Here is a 16,241-nt window from a genome sequence, read left to right on the forward strand (position 1 = left end):
CCTCAGAAACAGCCTTTCCAGGGCACTCTGGCCAGCCCTGATAAGTCCAAAGCCACCAATTTCCAGTCACTGTAATCTGGGGGTCAGGTGGGGAAATAGAAAAATCCAGAGATTAATAGTCTGTGTTTACCTGAGAGTGCAAATGAGACGTTTGATTCCCCCACTCTTACACATGCACACATCTGTAGGATACCGGAATGGTTCTGCGTCATTAAATCTTTAATTACACACCTGTTTTCAAAAATTGTGTTCAGAGTGATTTTCCAGATATGCCAGAGTTGGCAGGTGGCCAATGCAGAACTCAGCCCTCACCCCTTCAGCAAACGCCCTCTGTCAGCCCTTTTGTCCCATGAAGTCAGAGAGCAACAGCCCCAAGGCCACGGCAGGAGTGGGCTGTGCAGTCGCCTGTCAGATCTCTCCCAGAGAGAAGACCTGAGGATCAACCCAAGCCAAGGAATTGGGTTCCCAAGTGCTCTCAGGGATTCAACTCCTGGGCTGTTGGGTCCATGGTGAACAGAGGCCCCGAGTTCCCAGAGCCTCTCTGTCCTCGGGTCTGGCAGCGAGGGCCTGAGGCCAAGCAGCTCTTGTCCCTCGCCTCCGGTGAGGTGCCTGTTCCTGTCCATTTCATTCCCCCGTTCTGTGTGCCCATCGGTGGATCATCCAGATGTGCCCCTATTCCCAAACAGTCCCCAGAGCTTCAGGTGGGCAAGGCGCTCACAGTTTGCAGGTAGCCTGAGCCACTTTGGAACCAGTTTTTCTGTTAAGGGCTTGACAGATAAAGGACCCAGCTTCCAGGAGCTTCTGGAGGTTCACACCCTTTGGGAAACAAGGAGGATGAAGTAAGTCATGACATGCCCTCAACACCTAGGAAACATCAGACTGGACAGATAACTGTGATACTGAAAAAGTAAAGGTGATGACAACAGGCTCTTGTTCCTGTGACAATGGGACACCGGCTAGGTGTCTTTGAGGTCGTGTCCTTCGGGGTCCCCCTCTGACTCCCCTGGTACATGATGTCTTGATCTGTGTAATGGTTAGTAGAGCCACCACCAGAATAGGGACCTCATCAGTCTTGTTCACTACTGCACCTCCAGGGCCCAGCTCAGGGCCTGGCCCACAAGGGTCCGAGACGGCACGCTGCAGTAGGGAACTGGGAGGCGGGGAGAGTGAAGTCACCAGCTGCAAGGGCCGCTCCAGAAAACCGCTGTTCACAACAGCAGCCTGTGTTTACTGTGTGTACTGTGCTCAGCTCTGGGCCGAGCTTTCTACGTTTTCTTAGTTAATCCTCCTAACGGCCCTTAAAGATAGTGCCACTATTATTCCCATTTCTGGGCCCCGAGAGGTAAAGCAATTTGTCAGGTCACACAGCCTGTGAGTGGCAGAACTAGGTTTTAAGCCCAGTGCCTCCTGAGCCCAAAGTGCAGGTGCTTTGCCTCCAATCCACACCGAGTGCCCTTACTGACCGATAGAGCCCTGGGGTGGGGGTGGGGGTTGTCTCATTCTACTGCCCTCATTTGACACGAGAACAAAACACAGGTCTAGAGAGAACTGAGTCATGTCAGGTCACACACCTGACCCCTTTCAGGGCGCTTTCCTAACATCCTGGTGCCTCTTTCAACTGAAGCGGCAAACTCCCACCGAGAGCCTCGCCTTCTTGTGGCCTCGATCATCCACTGCTATCTCAACAACATACACTAATGCCCTGGCACCCTTCCCCTATTACTGTCCCCCCCCACCCCCCACCCCATAACTATAACCCTAAGCGAGCCCATCAGCTCCTGTCCTCTGGCTTCAGGCAGAGCTCTGGTTGGTCCAGGGTTGTCACCACAGGGGACAGGCAGGCTTACCGTGTGAATGCCCAAGCCTCCCAGCATGTAGACCAGGTCCTCGGTGGCCAAGTTTCCTGATGCCCCCTGTGCATAGGGACAGCCTCCAAGTCCTGCCACAGAGGAGTCCACGACACTCACTCCCATCTGGAAACATAAGGACAGAGAAACATGGCTGTTACAGCAAGGACCAGAGCCTACAGTCTGGTCCTTAGAAAGCCCCCTAGGCGACTGCTGCCTGATTCCATGGCAAGTTACCACTCCTTTGGGTTATGATTCTGTTACAGTGAAAACCCCACTGAGTTCCTCGTTTTAGCTCCTGGAGCAGCTGAGCCTTCCCAGCGTACACCATTTCCTCCGCCGGGAATATCCTCCCTCAGGTCCCTTAACTGTTTCAAGGTTCCTTCTCACCCTTAAGGTCTCAGCCTAAAAGCCACCTCCTCACAGGGACCCTTCCTGGTTGCTGACCTAAAGTAACTCCCTTCCACTGCTGAGATTTCAGATGCCTGTTGTTTACAGTGGTTCACTGGTGCACACCCTCCCCCACAAGGCTGCTCTCTAACTGCAGGGGACCTAGCCACTTCCCCTTCTCCCAGAGGACTGTTTGACTTTCTCCTCTTCCTAACAGAATTTACCCTGGACAACCACAACTCTGAGACAATAGACCCAGAAAGTAACAGAATCACCTGATACACAAGCCTGCTTCCAGGAGGTAACTTGAGTGAAAAAAAAAAAAAAAAAGGAAGTGGCCCAAGTTTGCTCTATAACCCGAAGACAACAGGTCGGAATCAGACTAATGCTACCGCAAGGCAGCCTGTGGAGGGACACGGAGAACCTGCCTTCTAATGCGCAGCCAGCCCACAGGAAGCAAACCTCAGGGGAACCCCAATGTCAGGTCTCAGTCCAATCTCTGGGAAGCAGCCTTTTTAAAGGCTCTCCCTCTCGGGACCGCTGCCTGCTGCCCCACTGCCCGGCTCCTGGCCTGCTGCTCCCAGAGGTATGCTCACGCCCTCACTGCCTGGCACGCTATCGCAGGGCAAGGTCATGTCCGTGAGCCCCTGAGTCCCTGAGCCGCACCTTGGTCTTACAGTGCAGTGCTGCCACGCCCCCTTTCCGCATCCCCTGTTCTGTTGCTGAACTCCTGTGCATTCTTTAAGCCTCACTCAGGCCTCTTATGGCAAATCCTCTGACTTCCCAGCTGGGATGGAGACCTGCCTTAGCCCCGTGCTTCTGTCATAACACACTAAGATAATCCCCTTCACTGCTGCTCCCCGCACACAGATGTAAGAACTTCTGGGGCGGGGTCACGTGTCTGTGCCCATCATGGTCAGCCCAGGGCCTGGCACCCAGGCACCAGCATTCAGCACAGAGAAGGTGTGCTACACGCACAAACAGCTGTCCGGCTGCCGTGCCCTTTGGGAGAATGGACACGTGCCTTTCTCCTGGGACATGCCTGGATTACCTGCAGGGCCATCAGGGTGTTGGCCAGGGCCTGGCCGTAGGTGTCATGACAGTGGACAGCCAGGGCAGCTACTGGCACCTCGTGCATGACAGCGGACAGCATCTCCTTCATGACCCCAGGGGTGCCCACGCCGATGGTGTCCCCGAGGGATATCTCATAGCAGCCCATGGCATACAGCTTCTTGCTGACCTGGGAAAGTAAGCAGGTGCTTGGAGGACACCAGAGTCCCCAAGCCAAGGGTCTGAGAGCTCAGAAGCAGAGGTCCTTATCCTGGGCATTACACCTCCCTGACTGGGCACTAAATCAATCCGATCATTGGCTCCTTATGGCTTTTGAGTGGAATGATAGTCCTCACTCTTCTCGTCAGGAGACTAGGACAGAAGGGGACTGCCGTGGGGCATGCCCTGGGGCTCCGACCCCTGGGCCTCCTTCCCACCCGTGTCTCAGACTCCAGTCCTTCGCTTACCACCTTCACACAGCGTCAGATCCCGGTACTAGAATCTATACAAGTGACCCCTTTCCTGTAGCTTTATCCTTGGGGAGAAGATCTGCAAAATCATGGGTCTGAGGTGCTAGCTTTATATTTTTAACAGAAGTACATAACTATTTAAATTTTTAGAAGTCCACTGGCAGACCCCTAAAATCCCTGAAAAACCAGAGCAGTATATGCCTGACCCGGGGAGATGCTGAGAAGGTGCAGGAAGGATGTGGCGGGGCCAGGGAACAAGATGCCACTCAACAGTGGTCTGCGATGACGGAAGTGGTGAGAGGAGTGACAGGCGCCCAGCAGCCTGCGGGGGCAGAGGGAGCGGCTTGGGAGTGAGTGGCCCAGTGCCGGACTAAAACCCCAGTTCTGCTGCTCACTAGCTCTGGGACCTTGGCAAGGGACTTAACTCTTCTGAGCTTCATTTCTGCCTCTGAAAAAGTGACGAGGGCTACAGCGGCAACGGGAGGCTGAGACCTGGAGCACAGCTGTCCCTCTCAATGGCAGATGCGGTTGTTACCACTCCTCGTTTGGGGAAGCTACATGGTGTTGAGGGAAGAGCCAGTGGGCTTTGGAGGTAAACAAGGCGGGGGCTGAGACCTGGTCGCACCCTTGGCAACCTGCGTCGCAAGTTGGTCTCAGTTTCCTCAACCGTAAAAGGGGATGACAACAATGACGCTGAATGTGCAGGGTGGTTTTGAGGACTAAATGCCATGAGCTCCTGCATTGCTGAAACTCAGTCCCCGTTCTGTGTTCTTCTCAGACCTGACTTGGCTGCTGCTCAAGGGTGTCACATGGGTGGCCGCTCTGACCCCAACAAGGAACCGCAGGAATCCTTGGGGGAGGAGCCTCTCCGCAAAGGATTATCACCTGTCCACTGACCAGACTGGACACGCAAGCGGAGGCATTCGCTCTGGGACGGAGGGCAGGGGCGGGAATGAGGGAAATCAGTGACCCACCGGGAAAGGGTGGCGAGAGGAACCGACGCACGCAGGGGCAGGCAAGGAGGCGACCCTCACAGGCCCCTGCCCTGGCACACACACACACCTCAGCGACTTTGGCGGGAGAGATCTTCCCTTCATAGGGGCATCCAAGCACACAGGAGACGTACCTGTGGGGAGACCGGGGGAGGAACTGTGTCACTGCCCTGAGTTCTTCGGCCAGCAGGGCTGAGGCCGGGCGACCGAGTACCTGGGGGAAAGGCTAATTCGACGACGGGGAGCCGGAAAGGCGGTAGTGCGGCGTAGCGCCGGCAGGGGGCAGTGGAGAGCCACGGCAGGGACGAGGCGGGGCTGCCCGCCGGAGGTCAGGAAGCAGGGGCTGCACAGGTTTCCGGAGAGGCAGCCAGAGACCAACCAGGGAGAAGGAGCTGGGGCGGGTAATGTGAGCAGGCACCTGAGCCGTACAGAGGTGGGGCCGGGGTAGCTGGGGCCCATACTTACAGCAGGGGGACCAGGGACCCATGAAACCAAAGGCAGGCATAAGAGCTGAGCTGGCCTGCTCCCGTGAGCTGCCAGACGATTCATGCACTCATTTATTCAACTGACATTCAACTGAGTTGCCCACTATGGGCCGGGCAGTAGGGCAGGTCAGTGAGCATGTTCCCCACCCTCAGGGTGCTTATTTTCAATTAGAGAGCGAGCTGATTAAAGGGCAATCAAATACGTCAATGAGATAATCTCAGAAAGCGATGTGCTATGACGGAAAGAACAGGGAATATGACAGGAACAACTAGAGGAGGTCAACAGTAGCTGGGGGGGCCCAGGAAGACCCCTATAAAGAAAGACATGATGCTGCAGCTGAGAGAAAGGGGGACGGCCGCGGGAAGAACATTCAGGCAGAGAAGAGCCAGCGCAGAGGCCCTGAGCTGGAGGAGCAGGTGTGTTCAGGACAGAGAGCCAAGGCTGGAGCAGCTGAGACACAGACAGCAAGGGGCAAAGAAATATGACCTGAGGCTGGAGAGGTGAGTGTGGGCCTGACCACAGGGTCCTGCGAGCTACGGTAAGGAGCTCGGATCCTGGACGTAAGCAGCTTCAATTCCCACCCACACCACCGGAGCCACGGCCCCACTAAAACCTTTTGAGAGTCTAGCAAACTATTCTGCATATTAAGAGGCGTAACAAAGGCCTGCTGATTAAATAACTTCAGCCTCAATGACCTCAGTATATTTTTCCATTTTAATTCTCCTGCTTATTTTCCAATTGTTGCTGAGCAAGGAAAAGTTAGGTGACCAGGCTTGAGAGTCAGGCAGACCTGACAAGCCCCTGCTTCCCCATCCATCCATCCATCCATCCATCCATCCGCCCATCAGATCTTGAGTACCTATTGTGTGCTGGCCCTTGAGGTGGCAGAGGGGTACACCAGGAACTGAGAGAGATGTGGGCTCCATCTAGGGGGGGTGGGAGGCAGGGGACAATTTAACAAGCAGCTAAGTGCTAAGTTAGAGGATGCCTAATGGACTATGGGAGCCCAGAGGAGGGGCACTAACTCCAGCTGAGGGACAGAGAAAGCTTCTTGGAGAAACTGGTGTCCATGAGGGGCCCTGAGGATGAACAGTAGTCAGTCCTGATAAGCAGGATGTAGGAGGAAGAGAGTTCTGAGTCTATGGAAAGCAAGAGAGAGTGGGACCATGTGACAAATGTGAAGAAGTCCCAGTTGGGCTGGAAGGGAGCAGTGACCAATGAGGCTGTATGGAGAGCGGGCCTGAATCACGCAGGGTCTGCAAACCGTGTGGAAAGGTCTGGAGTGGGGGAGTCACTATATGGTTTTTAGCCAGGAAGTGACGTGGTCAGATGTGCACTTCTGAAAGAACTCTGGCTGCAATTTGGACAGCTGTGTGACCTTACAGCTGTCTCTTTGTCCTCCTGAGCCTCGGTTTTGTCATCTGTATGTGGGGCTGCTCTCCTCCTTGCTGGCTGACTGTGAAGTTACCTGTGATGATTCCTGACACTACTGCTAGCGGCCTAGGGGATTCTTCCAGGACATGTGAAGTCCTGGTGGTGGAGCCAAGAGTAAAGTGACTGCCACAAACCCTGTCTGGTGTCCTGTCCTGATAGATTTCCTCTGGTGAACTGGTGCAAAAATCAGGTTTGGAGAAAGCACTTGCCAGGATTTCTTCTGACCACATTTACTTGGAAAAAGACGTTGAGGTCTGGAGCTTAGGCTGCCTGCCCCCAGGATCAGGAGTTTGTGGGGGAGGGTCACTGGGTCAGAGTCAGGCAGTGGTCCAGAATGGCACTGAGGAAAAGACAGGCAGCGCCGATGTGGTCTGACTCACCCCCGCACAGGGATGCTGGCTGCCTGAGCTGCCTTCAAGACTTGGTCAAACCGCTGCAAACTTTCATCTATGGAGCAGTTGATGTTCTTCCTGGTGAAGAGCTCGGAGGCAGCTCCAAAGATGCTCACCTCCTTGGCTCCAGCAGCAACCTGCAACAACCAGAGGAACTCCTGTTGGCATTTTGCTTCTCAGGAATACCAGAATGGCAAAACCCTTGTCTCAGTGAAATGTTTGCTATATGAATGTTACGGGTTGAACTGTGTCCCCCCCCAAAAAGATTATGTTGCAGTCCTAACCCCTAGTAACTCAAAACATGTTCTTATTTGGAAATAGGGTCATTGTAGATATAATTTATTAAGAGGAGGCCATATTGGTTTCTCTCTAATATGACTGGTGTCCTCATAAGACAGCAGCCGTGTGAAGACAGAGACACGGAGAAGAGGGCCAGTGAATTGGAGGGAAGGAATGTCGTCAATTGTTGGCTGTCACCGGAATTAGGACAGAAGCATGGGACAGATTCACCCCAAGAACCCTCAGAAGGAGCCAGCCCTGTGGACACCTTGATTTTGGACTTTTGGCCTCCAGAACTGGGAGAGGATACATTTCTGTTGTTTCTGGTATTTTGTTATGGCAACCCTAGAAAATTAGTACAGTTAATTATATCTCAGTAAGAAAGAATCTTGGCCTTCCCCCAGGGACCAATACTGCCATTGCCACCTCCCTGGAAGTCAGTCACTCTTAAAAGAAGCTTTTGGCCCTGGCTGGTGTAGCTCAGTGGATTGAGCGCCGCCCTGTGAACCAAAGGATTGCTGGTTCAATTCCCAGTTAGGGCACATGCCTGGGTTGTAGACCAGGTCCCCAGCTGGGCGCACGTGAGAGGCAACTGTTACAGAGCGGGGTCTCCAAGGAGATGGAGGGGCTTTAACCATAGAATGGTGATGAAAATCACTTCCAGGGCCTACGTAAAATTCTACAAGTGGCCGCAATTAGTCACCCAGCCAACTGTATCACAGGCGGCAGGCATTTTTGTAGGGAGAACCACACGGTTTGCAAGGAGGTAGAGAGAGAACACCGTGCACTTTTAGAAGGAAAGAGATCCATGCGGCTTTGAAAGGGCAGAGAGAGAGAACCATGCGTGATCCAGTGCAACACAGCACAGGTTTTCCTGGACTGTTATACGGAGGACAATGACATCGTACCCCAGATCGTGAAGGAGACAGCTGACAGATAAGGGATGGGGAACTTCTAGGTGTGTTTTTGACTTCTAGCTTTTTGTGGAGCAAGAGAAGTGCTGGGTCCCATGGGAGAACAGGGCTCTGAGCTGTAGTGCTCACTGTCCTCCCCAGGTTGGAATATTGTAACTAAAGACCTGTTTTCCCTGCCATTAATTGTTGGGTTTTACTCCAAGGTGCCACATGAAAGAACCTCCTTTAGCTCGGTAACACAACCACACATTGATGCTTCTCTCTCTCTCTTTCTCCCTCCCTTCCCCTCTCTCTAAGAATAAATAAATAAAATCTTAAGAAGAAGAAGAAGAAGAAGCTGCTTTTGGCCTAAATTTAGAACCACTATCCCCAGTGATATTCTCATTTAAATTTATGGCAGATAACACCAACCACGGTTGAAGTTCTCGAGGAGAGCTTGCTTATCTTTCTTTATAGAGGAAATGGGTAAGAACAACAAAAGCTTTCATTTATTAAGCACTTATCTTCTAAGCAATGTATATGCGTTTTAGCTTCTGAAATCTTCACAGTGTTACCCTATCACTAGGCCTATTTTATAGGCAGAACCTGAGGCCTGTCAAGATCAGAGAGCTGGGAGTGGCAGGGCCAGGACTGCCCTGGTCTGTCTGATGGTGCTCATCGCCATTGGAGACAGCCCTTCAGACAGATATCCCAGGACAGGGACTGAGGCCCAGGGACAAGGCAGGAACCAGTGCCATCAATCTCACTACAGGGGCCCCCACCAACAAGCTTACCGCTGCCTGGTAGCCTTTGAAATTTGGGGTCAGGACTGGGTAGTTGATGCCGGGAAACTTCTGGATGCCCTTCAAGACTTCAGTGTGGTCAGCCATCTGGGAACCAAAGGAGATATGGTGGAGTCATCAGCAAGGTCAGGCAGAGAGAACCTTTTTATCACAAGATCTCTGTTCTCCAGAACCCTTGGAGAATGAGTTCTTCTGCAGAGCTGACTCCCCGGTGCTTTTACTATTTGTTTGGCTGCTGATGGGCCAGAAGGCCCCTGGGTATGGGCGACAGCCCTGATTTCTCCACATGGCTGACACTGTCAGCTTTACATAGCAGTAGCAATACTACTAGCCATTTACTGAGCGCACGCCCCAAGCCAGGCACTGGGCTCAGCTCTGTGCTAACACTCAGTTGGAACAGGATCTTTCTTCCCCACCTGACTGTCTCTGTAAAGCACGCATCATCAGTCTTTCCCTCTTACAAACACAGACACCACAGGCCAGGCCTAGAGATTCTAAGCTTCCAGAGCCAGAAGAGGTCACCTTCAACCTGGAGAAGGGATGGCCTCAGTGAGGTCACCAAGCAATTCAGAGGCAGAGCCCAGACTGCTTCCAAGCCTCCCGCCTCCCAGGTTACATTTTTTTGCTGTACCACGCTGTTATGAATCACCTAAGACCTTGGAAAGTCAGAGGCCTGGGAACCTATGCTCCTGACTTCTACTTACTTCCAGGGCAAATGCAAACCTTTCCATCCCTCTCACCTGAAAAACACCTCTCACTGATGGCTGGGGCTCACCTGAGGAACCCACTTGGGAGACACAAAGCTGGTGGCTTCTATAACAGGGAGTCCTGCTTCAGAAAGCATGTCTATCATCCTGATTTTCACTGGAGTAGGTACAATATTCTGTAATGGAGGGACAAACACCAGAAAAGACAGGTCAGCAAAGTGGGGAAGCAAATGGCCCCAGGAAGCAATGTGCCTGCTGGTTCAAAGCTTTTGCTATAGCAAACACTTCACTATCTCAACTTGCAGACACTAACCTGAGTCCACATGTAATCCCTGCCAATAGATAGGATACAAGGTGTTTTCAAAATTTTACAGATAGTGCTGTGCAGTGGAGGCAGTTTATCATCTGAAGAGGAGTTAATATTTACATGGAAACAATATTTTTCTGCCATATAGGCTTTTTCTTAACTAAAAGTTTGTTCATTTATGACCCTATCATAAGCAAATTGAGAGCAATGTATCATGGCCTAAAAGGGCAGAGATGACTAACCCTCTGAGTCTTATGAGATGGGATCCCCAAAATATTACACCCTCCTTCTCCATCTCCCAAGTGGCACAGGATCTCATCCTCACATGTTCAGACTAGTGTTTCTCCCCCTCCGCCACCGTGTCTAGTTGCTAAGCAGATTCTATGGATTTTTCTTTCCAAATCTAGTCTCATTATCCCATGTATATTATGGCATGGTCTCACTCCACCAGTTCATCCCACAGGAATCCTCCTAAAACAGTTTCCACTACCTCATTCTACTGCTCAAAAGCCTTCCATGGCTCCCTAGTACCTAAAGGATCAGGTAAAAAATCCTAAGAACTTCAAGCTCTTCCATACTGTCCCCCATGATTTATCTTTAACTACTTTAATCTATTTCACAGAGTTTTTGAGAGCTCTCCATGTTCCAGGGATTGTGCTAGGTGCTAGGGGGTACCGCAGTGAGCAGAAGAGACATAATTCTGCCCTCATGGAACTTAGAGTTTATTGTCCCCAGCAAGTGCTCAATATTAAAATTAGGCTGGTCTTTAATAAAAAAAAAAAAAAAAAGCTTTCTTTAAAAAAAAATTTATTTTTTATTTGTTTGTTTGATTACTTGTTTATAGAGAGAGAAGAAAGGAGAAAGAGAGGGAGAGAAATGTCACTGTGTGGTTGCTTCTCACTTGCACCCCCAACTGGGGACCTGACATGCAACCTAGTTATGTGTCCTGACTGGGAATTGAACCAGTGACACTTGGCTCACAGGCCAACGCTCAATCCACTGAGCCACAGCAGCCAGGGTAAAAAAAGCTTTCTTAATGAAAAATTAATTAACGCATGATTATTTCCAAAACACATGCCAAAAACAAAAGAAAACCATTCTCAAAACCTCCCAGATATGTAACTTTCTACGTCTGGGCAGTCTGATAGGTTAGACTAGGTTTCATGTAATTGAAATTACATGAAAATGAAAATTCCTCAGCCACACTAGTCACTCTTCAAGTGCTCGATAGCCACATGTGTCTGGGTAGTAGCTACCACATGGGACAGCTCAAGTCTAGAACATTTCTCTCTTCATAGCAAGTTCTATTGGGCAGAACTATTCCAATTCTCTGCTATTACTAACGGATTGTAACATCCCCAAGGCTAAATCTTTGCATATGGCCTTCACGGCTTCCTTTAGATAAACCCCCTTACATAGAACTGCTGGAGCTAAAGGAATGCCCTCACCTTCATGCTACACTCCTGCACTCATCATCCACCCCATGGCCTTGAAGTGGATGTGGGGATACTACACTCGTTGCACTACCATCCTAGATGCCTTAACTGTCAGAGGCGCCCCCACATGCCCTATGTTGGGCAGAGTGATCATGTCTTGCATAGCTCTGTCTATCCCTGCTGCACCTACCACATGGAACCCTTGGTGCTCAAAAAGCTTTTTTTGGTTGATTTCCAGCTTTACCTTTTCATTTTGGAGTCCATCTCGGGGACCAACCTCCACAATTTTCACTTGCGTTGGGAAAGTACTCACAGATGAGGTGCTGACCTTTGATTTAAAAGAGAAAACAAACACTAACAGGACCAGACGGTCACAATTCCCCAGCGGGTGCACACACACCGACACACAGAATAGGAGGCGGCAATGTGACCTTGGGGGCAGAGACTGTAGTGATGCAGCCCCAGCCATAGAAATGCCCGGAAATGCTGACAGTGGCAGAAGTTGAAAGAGACAAGAACTGGATTCTCCTCTAAGATCTTGACTTCAGCCCAGTGAAAATGACTTTGGACCTTCTGACCCCCAGAATTGTGGGAAAGAAAATGAATGTTGTTTTAAGCCACCAAATTTTTCACAGTTTGCTATAGCAACCATAGGAAACTAATACAGTGTCCCAGTTGGGAAGGGTTATCTGATGTACAAAGAAAATGTTCTTTTTTTATGCCCCGCCCCGCCCCCCCCCCCCCCCCCAGCCCAGCACCACCTTTATTTCTGGATGGGTTAACAATAACATTCTTCACAAAGGCACTTTCAACTGCTCCATCCCTCTCTCACTTCTTGACAGTTTGGAAAGAATTAAAGCACTTTGCTTTTCTCACTGTGACCTACAGGGCTTGCTCTGTTTTTAGAGTGCTGTTTTACTGTACTTTTTTGGGGGTAAATTGTGGAACTCATTATTGTAATACTTGAACAAATTTAAACACGTAACTTAAAATCCTTTTTCATTCTTTTCTCAGTGTGTGACTAACTGTAGATACTGCAGAATGAAACTAACTAAACTCCATGAATGTGGGGAAAAAAATTCCCCAGGGGGACAAATCTGAAGAAGTGGATCCATCCTCACTAATACTGAGATCAGAACAATATTTCTCACCACTTAATTCACATTTGGCCCTGACCAGGTAGCTAAGTTGGTTAGAGCGCTGTTTTGATACACCAAGGTTGCAGGTTTGATCTTGTCAGGACACACACAAGAATCAACCAATAAATAAATAAGTGGAACAACAAATTGGTATTTCTTTCTAAAAATCAATCAAAAAAATAATTCACATCTGGTCTGTTTTAGAATTAAGAGCAGAAAGCATATTTCACTTAGGAACAGGAACAAACAAGAGATTCATGTTCCTAGTACAGGCCTATTTCCAACTTTCTAAAAGTCCGGACTCATTTCCAACTGCGTTAACAGTTAAGCCTCTAGGTAAGAGGAGGGGAACGACTTCGCCGTTCCCACTGGGAACCGGAGCGATACTCGTGACTTTACACTAGGGAAGAACTTGGAGAGGTCTTAAGCTCAGTTAGAGGGAGAAAGGTGCCAGGGTCACCGGAAGGAGCACTGAATAGGGAATTGGGACACCTGGGATGTCTGCATGAACTCGGCAAGTCGCTCTCCGTCTCTGGGCCTGAGTTTTCCCCATCTCCCTCAAGGGATCTAGGGTACACAGAGGGTCTAAGACTTAAAAGGTCCACCTGACTCGGGACTGAATAGCTGTCTGGCTTCGTCTCTCAGAGGAGCCGCAAGAGCCAAGCCCCTGACCCCGAGCGTCCGGGTGCCTGCATGGCCGCCCCTCGCCGGCCGTGGCACTTACAGCCCTGACGGACGCCAAGCCCACCAGTCTCTGCCGCAGCGGCCCCCTCATTGTCGCCATCTTGGCCCAGCTGTCCTCACGTGACCACCCACCAACAGGGGGGCAGGGCCCCTCCTTTGGGGCGGGCCCCTGGAGCGACGTGATGACGCCCTACGCTAGCCCCGCCCCCAGCCGCCCCGCTTTTATTCCAGCCGCCTGGTTCTTCCTTACGCATTATGGGGTGTTTGTGAACACCGTTTCATTTCCAGGAAAAGCGAGACGCTTGGACTGTAAAGACGATCAAAAATTAACCGACGTTTCTGTCCTCATAGGTTTAGAGTCAGCGAGGTGTAGGAAGACAGATGTTAATAATGTCCATGAAAGAATGGCCAGCCTATAGAAAAGTCTCATAAAAGTCTGAGCCAAACTTTGAAGACATGTCAGGAAGCAAAATCTCAGGGGATCGAGTAAGGGCTCGGGAGAATGGCAGTCCTGCAGCTTGTTTTATCCGTTACAATCAAAGGAGAAGCTGTAAGGAGGGTTACAGAAAATCTATTGGTAGTAGATTTAAGGAGGCAGGAGAAAGCAGAACAGGAAGAAATCTCTAGGACTGGATAAAAAGCAAAACGGAGAGACACTTCTTTTACACTGGTCGGCACAGGCTAGTTAATAGCATGTACAGTACATGATGCTATGCAAACAATAACAATGGGGGATTCTGTGGTCTCATTCTTTAGCGCCCCGAAGTTGTGCCTTGGAGGCGGGTCTGGAAAAGAAAATTACTGACAATTCAAAGGTATGTTATTCTAAATACACAAAGACAACATAAGACTCACTTAACGTACAAACTGACTTGTCAAGGAAGCTACAGGCCTATGACACACTAACCACCATGATCTGCTTTTGTTAGGAATTTTTATGTTCAGACCATCCTGAATGGTTACTTTCGGTCACCAGTTTGTAAGGCCTGCTATGCGCCCCCTTCTTCCCCAAGCTTGTCAGATTTAGTATGTGGCCCCCTTTCACTTACAACAATCACACAAATCGTCGTCGTCGTCGGCAGCCATCCGTCTCGAGAGACGATGGTGTAGCTTCTTAAGAGTCTATCTGCACCGCCGAGAATGGCTGTGCAGTCCGACTCGGGAGTGACACAGTATCTGTCTCCTCCCGTGTTGAATCGACATCTTGCGATGACGCTGGAGTGTCCTCTCCAGTGAAGCTGAAGCTACAGAGCCTGGGCAGGGTGATATGGAGGGTCTGCTGTTGCCCATGCAGCAGACCCCCCTCTCTTCGCAGCTGAAGGATCCAAGGGAGAGACGGAGTCAATACAGCTTGGCTTCAGGTGCGCCGCAGGAGTTGCCAGTGTTGACTACAACGTCAAACCGCCTTAGGGACTCCGGCTCCGGATTTTCTGTCGGGGTTTACTCCCTTAGCCTTTCCCCTGAAGAGGTATGCCGCAAGGCAGCGGAGGTTTTTTGGAGTCAGAGTTTTCCTTCTCTGATGTGCCCTGACTGGAAGATCGAACCAGCGACACTTAGCTCGCAGGCCGACGCTCAATCCACTGAGCCAAACCAGCCAGGGTTATGCTCAGACTAATACTGCATAAATTTAACTTTTATCAATCTACTTAATGATCTACACAATCTACTGCCCATCAAGTCAATTCCAAACCATTTTGTCCCACCTTAAATCCTGAAATAAGGCAGAGTATAAATAAATAATGTAAACTACTTGCTGTCCCACAGCTCCCAGTTGGAAAATCTCAATTCCAAGTAGGGCAATCCTAGCCCAGTCCGCTGCAGCTCAGTGGAATAAGTGTCCCCCTGCCAGCCAAGTAGGAAAATCCTAACTGTCCCCTCCCTCAAATATTTTATAACTCCTTCCTGACTTCCCTTATTTATTGGAAATTATTAAATACTATGCGCGAAGCCATAACTTGGAGAGAAGGTAAACAAAAAGGACATGCTACTATCCTTGAGTTTTCAATTTACTTTACATATCTTTCATTGATAAAGTCTTCCTTCCCTTCCATCTATCATGTCTTATTTATGCATAAATAAGACAATCACACAAATAATTGTATAATTACTACCATACACACAATAGGAAGATGAAGCATTACTATTTGCCACAATTACTATTTCCACACACTGTTCTGAGTTCTTTGCATGTGTTAACTTATTCATCACCGTCTTCAGGATTCAGATGCAGCCAGTAGACTCGAGAGAGAGAAGCAACCTTTGATTTCATACCTTGAAGAATGAGTAAAATCTATCCAGGTAAAGAGGATACAAGAAAAGCTTTTTAGACAGAGAGCATAGCATGTGCAAAGACCCGGAGGCAATGAAATTCAATGCTTAGAGCAGTGTTTTTCAAAATACATGTTGTGGTCATAATATCAACTTAGTGGATATAAACTTTAAGAAAAAGAAATAGAAAATACCAGAGTGCATTGTATAAGTACTAAGTATTGTTTTGCAAAACTTTTGTTTTATATATATATATACACATATATATATATATGTGTGTCAACCAGGTTGCAATGCAAAATAAATTTCTTACTATAGACAATAATTAGAAATGTTTGAAAAATATTGTTTTGGAAATATGAAAAGAAGGCCAAAATGATTAGAGAGCAGTGAAGGAGTAGGAAGGGGACTTCCTACTAAGATGGGAGAGATTTGCAGGGGCCATACCACAGGGCTTTGGAGAGATATTAATAAAAGTTATCTTAATAGTAATGCATTTGAAGGGTTTTAAGCAGGTACCTTCTTTGATCATTGAGTTACTTAGAAATGTGTTTTAAAATTTCCAAACCTGGGTTTTTTTCCTTCAAGTTTTTATGATCTTTTAATTATGTTGCAGACTTACTATATAGTCTATATGATACTGCTTCTGTGGTATTTTCAGTCG

The 16,241-nt window shown here is 49.3% G+C and overlaps 1 protein-coding gene across 2 annotated transcripts; it reads right to left on the minus strand.

Moving 5' to 3' along the window:
- Positions 1 to 198: 198 nt before the first annotated feature.
- Positions 199 to 13,458, minus strand: HMGCL (3-hydroxy-3-methylglutaryl-CoA lyase). 2 transcript variants are annotated; one of them, XM_090268782.1, is made up of 9 exons: positions 13,350 to 13,458; positions 11,731 to 11,814; positions 9,812 to 9,919; positions 9,028 to 9,123; positions 7,050 to 7,198; positions 4,820 to 4,883; positions 3,289 to 3,477; positions 1,848 to 1,973; positions 199 to 816 (listed from the first exon to the last, which is right to left on the minus strand). In XM_090268782.1, exons 1-9 carry the CDS (start codon positions 13,407 to 13,409, stop codon positions 715 to 717), a joined length of 978 nt encoding a protein of 325 aa, XP_090124908.1. In that variant the 5' UTR covers positions 13,410 to 13,458; the 3' UTR covers positions 199 to 714. The 2 variants fall into 2 exon arrangements, with proteins under 2 accessions (XP_090124908.1, XP_090124909.1); XM_090268783.1 differs by lacking the exons at positions 11,731 to 11,814; positions 13,350 to 13,458 and having other exon boundaries at positions 9,777 to 9,837.
- Positions 13,459 to 16,241: the final 2,783 nt, after the last annotated feature.

This window comes from Furipterus horrens, unplaced genomic scaffold, assembly GCF_987537825.1.
Source record: "Furipterus horrens unplaced genomic scaffold, mFurHor1.1.pri manual_scaffold_3, whole genome shotgun sequence".
NCBI lineage: Eukaryota > Metazoa > Chordata > Mammalia > Chiroptera > Furipteridae > Furipterus > Furipterus horrens.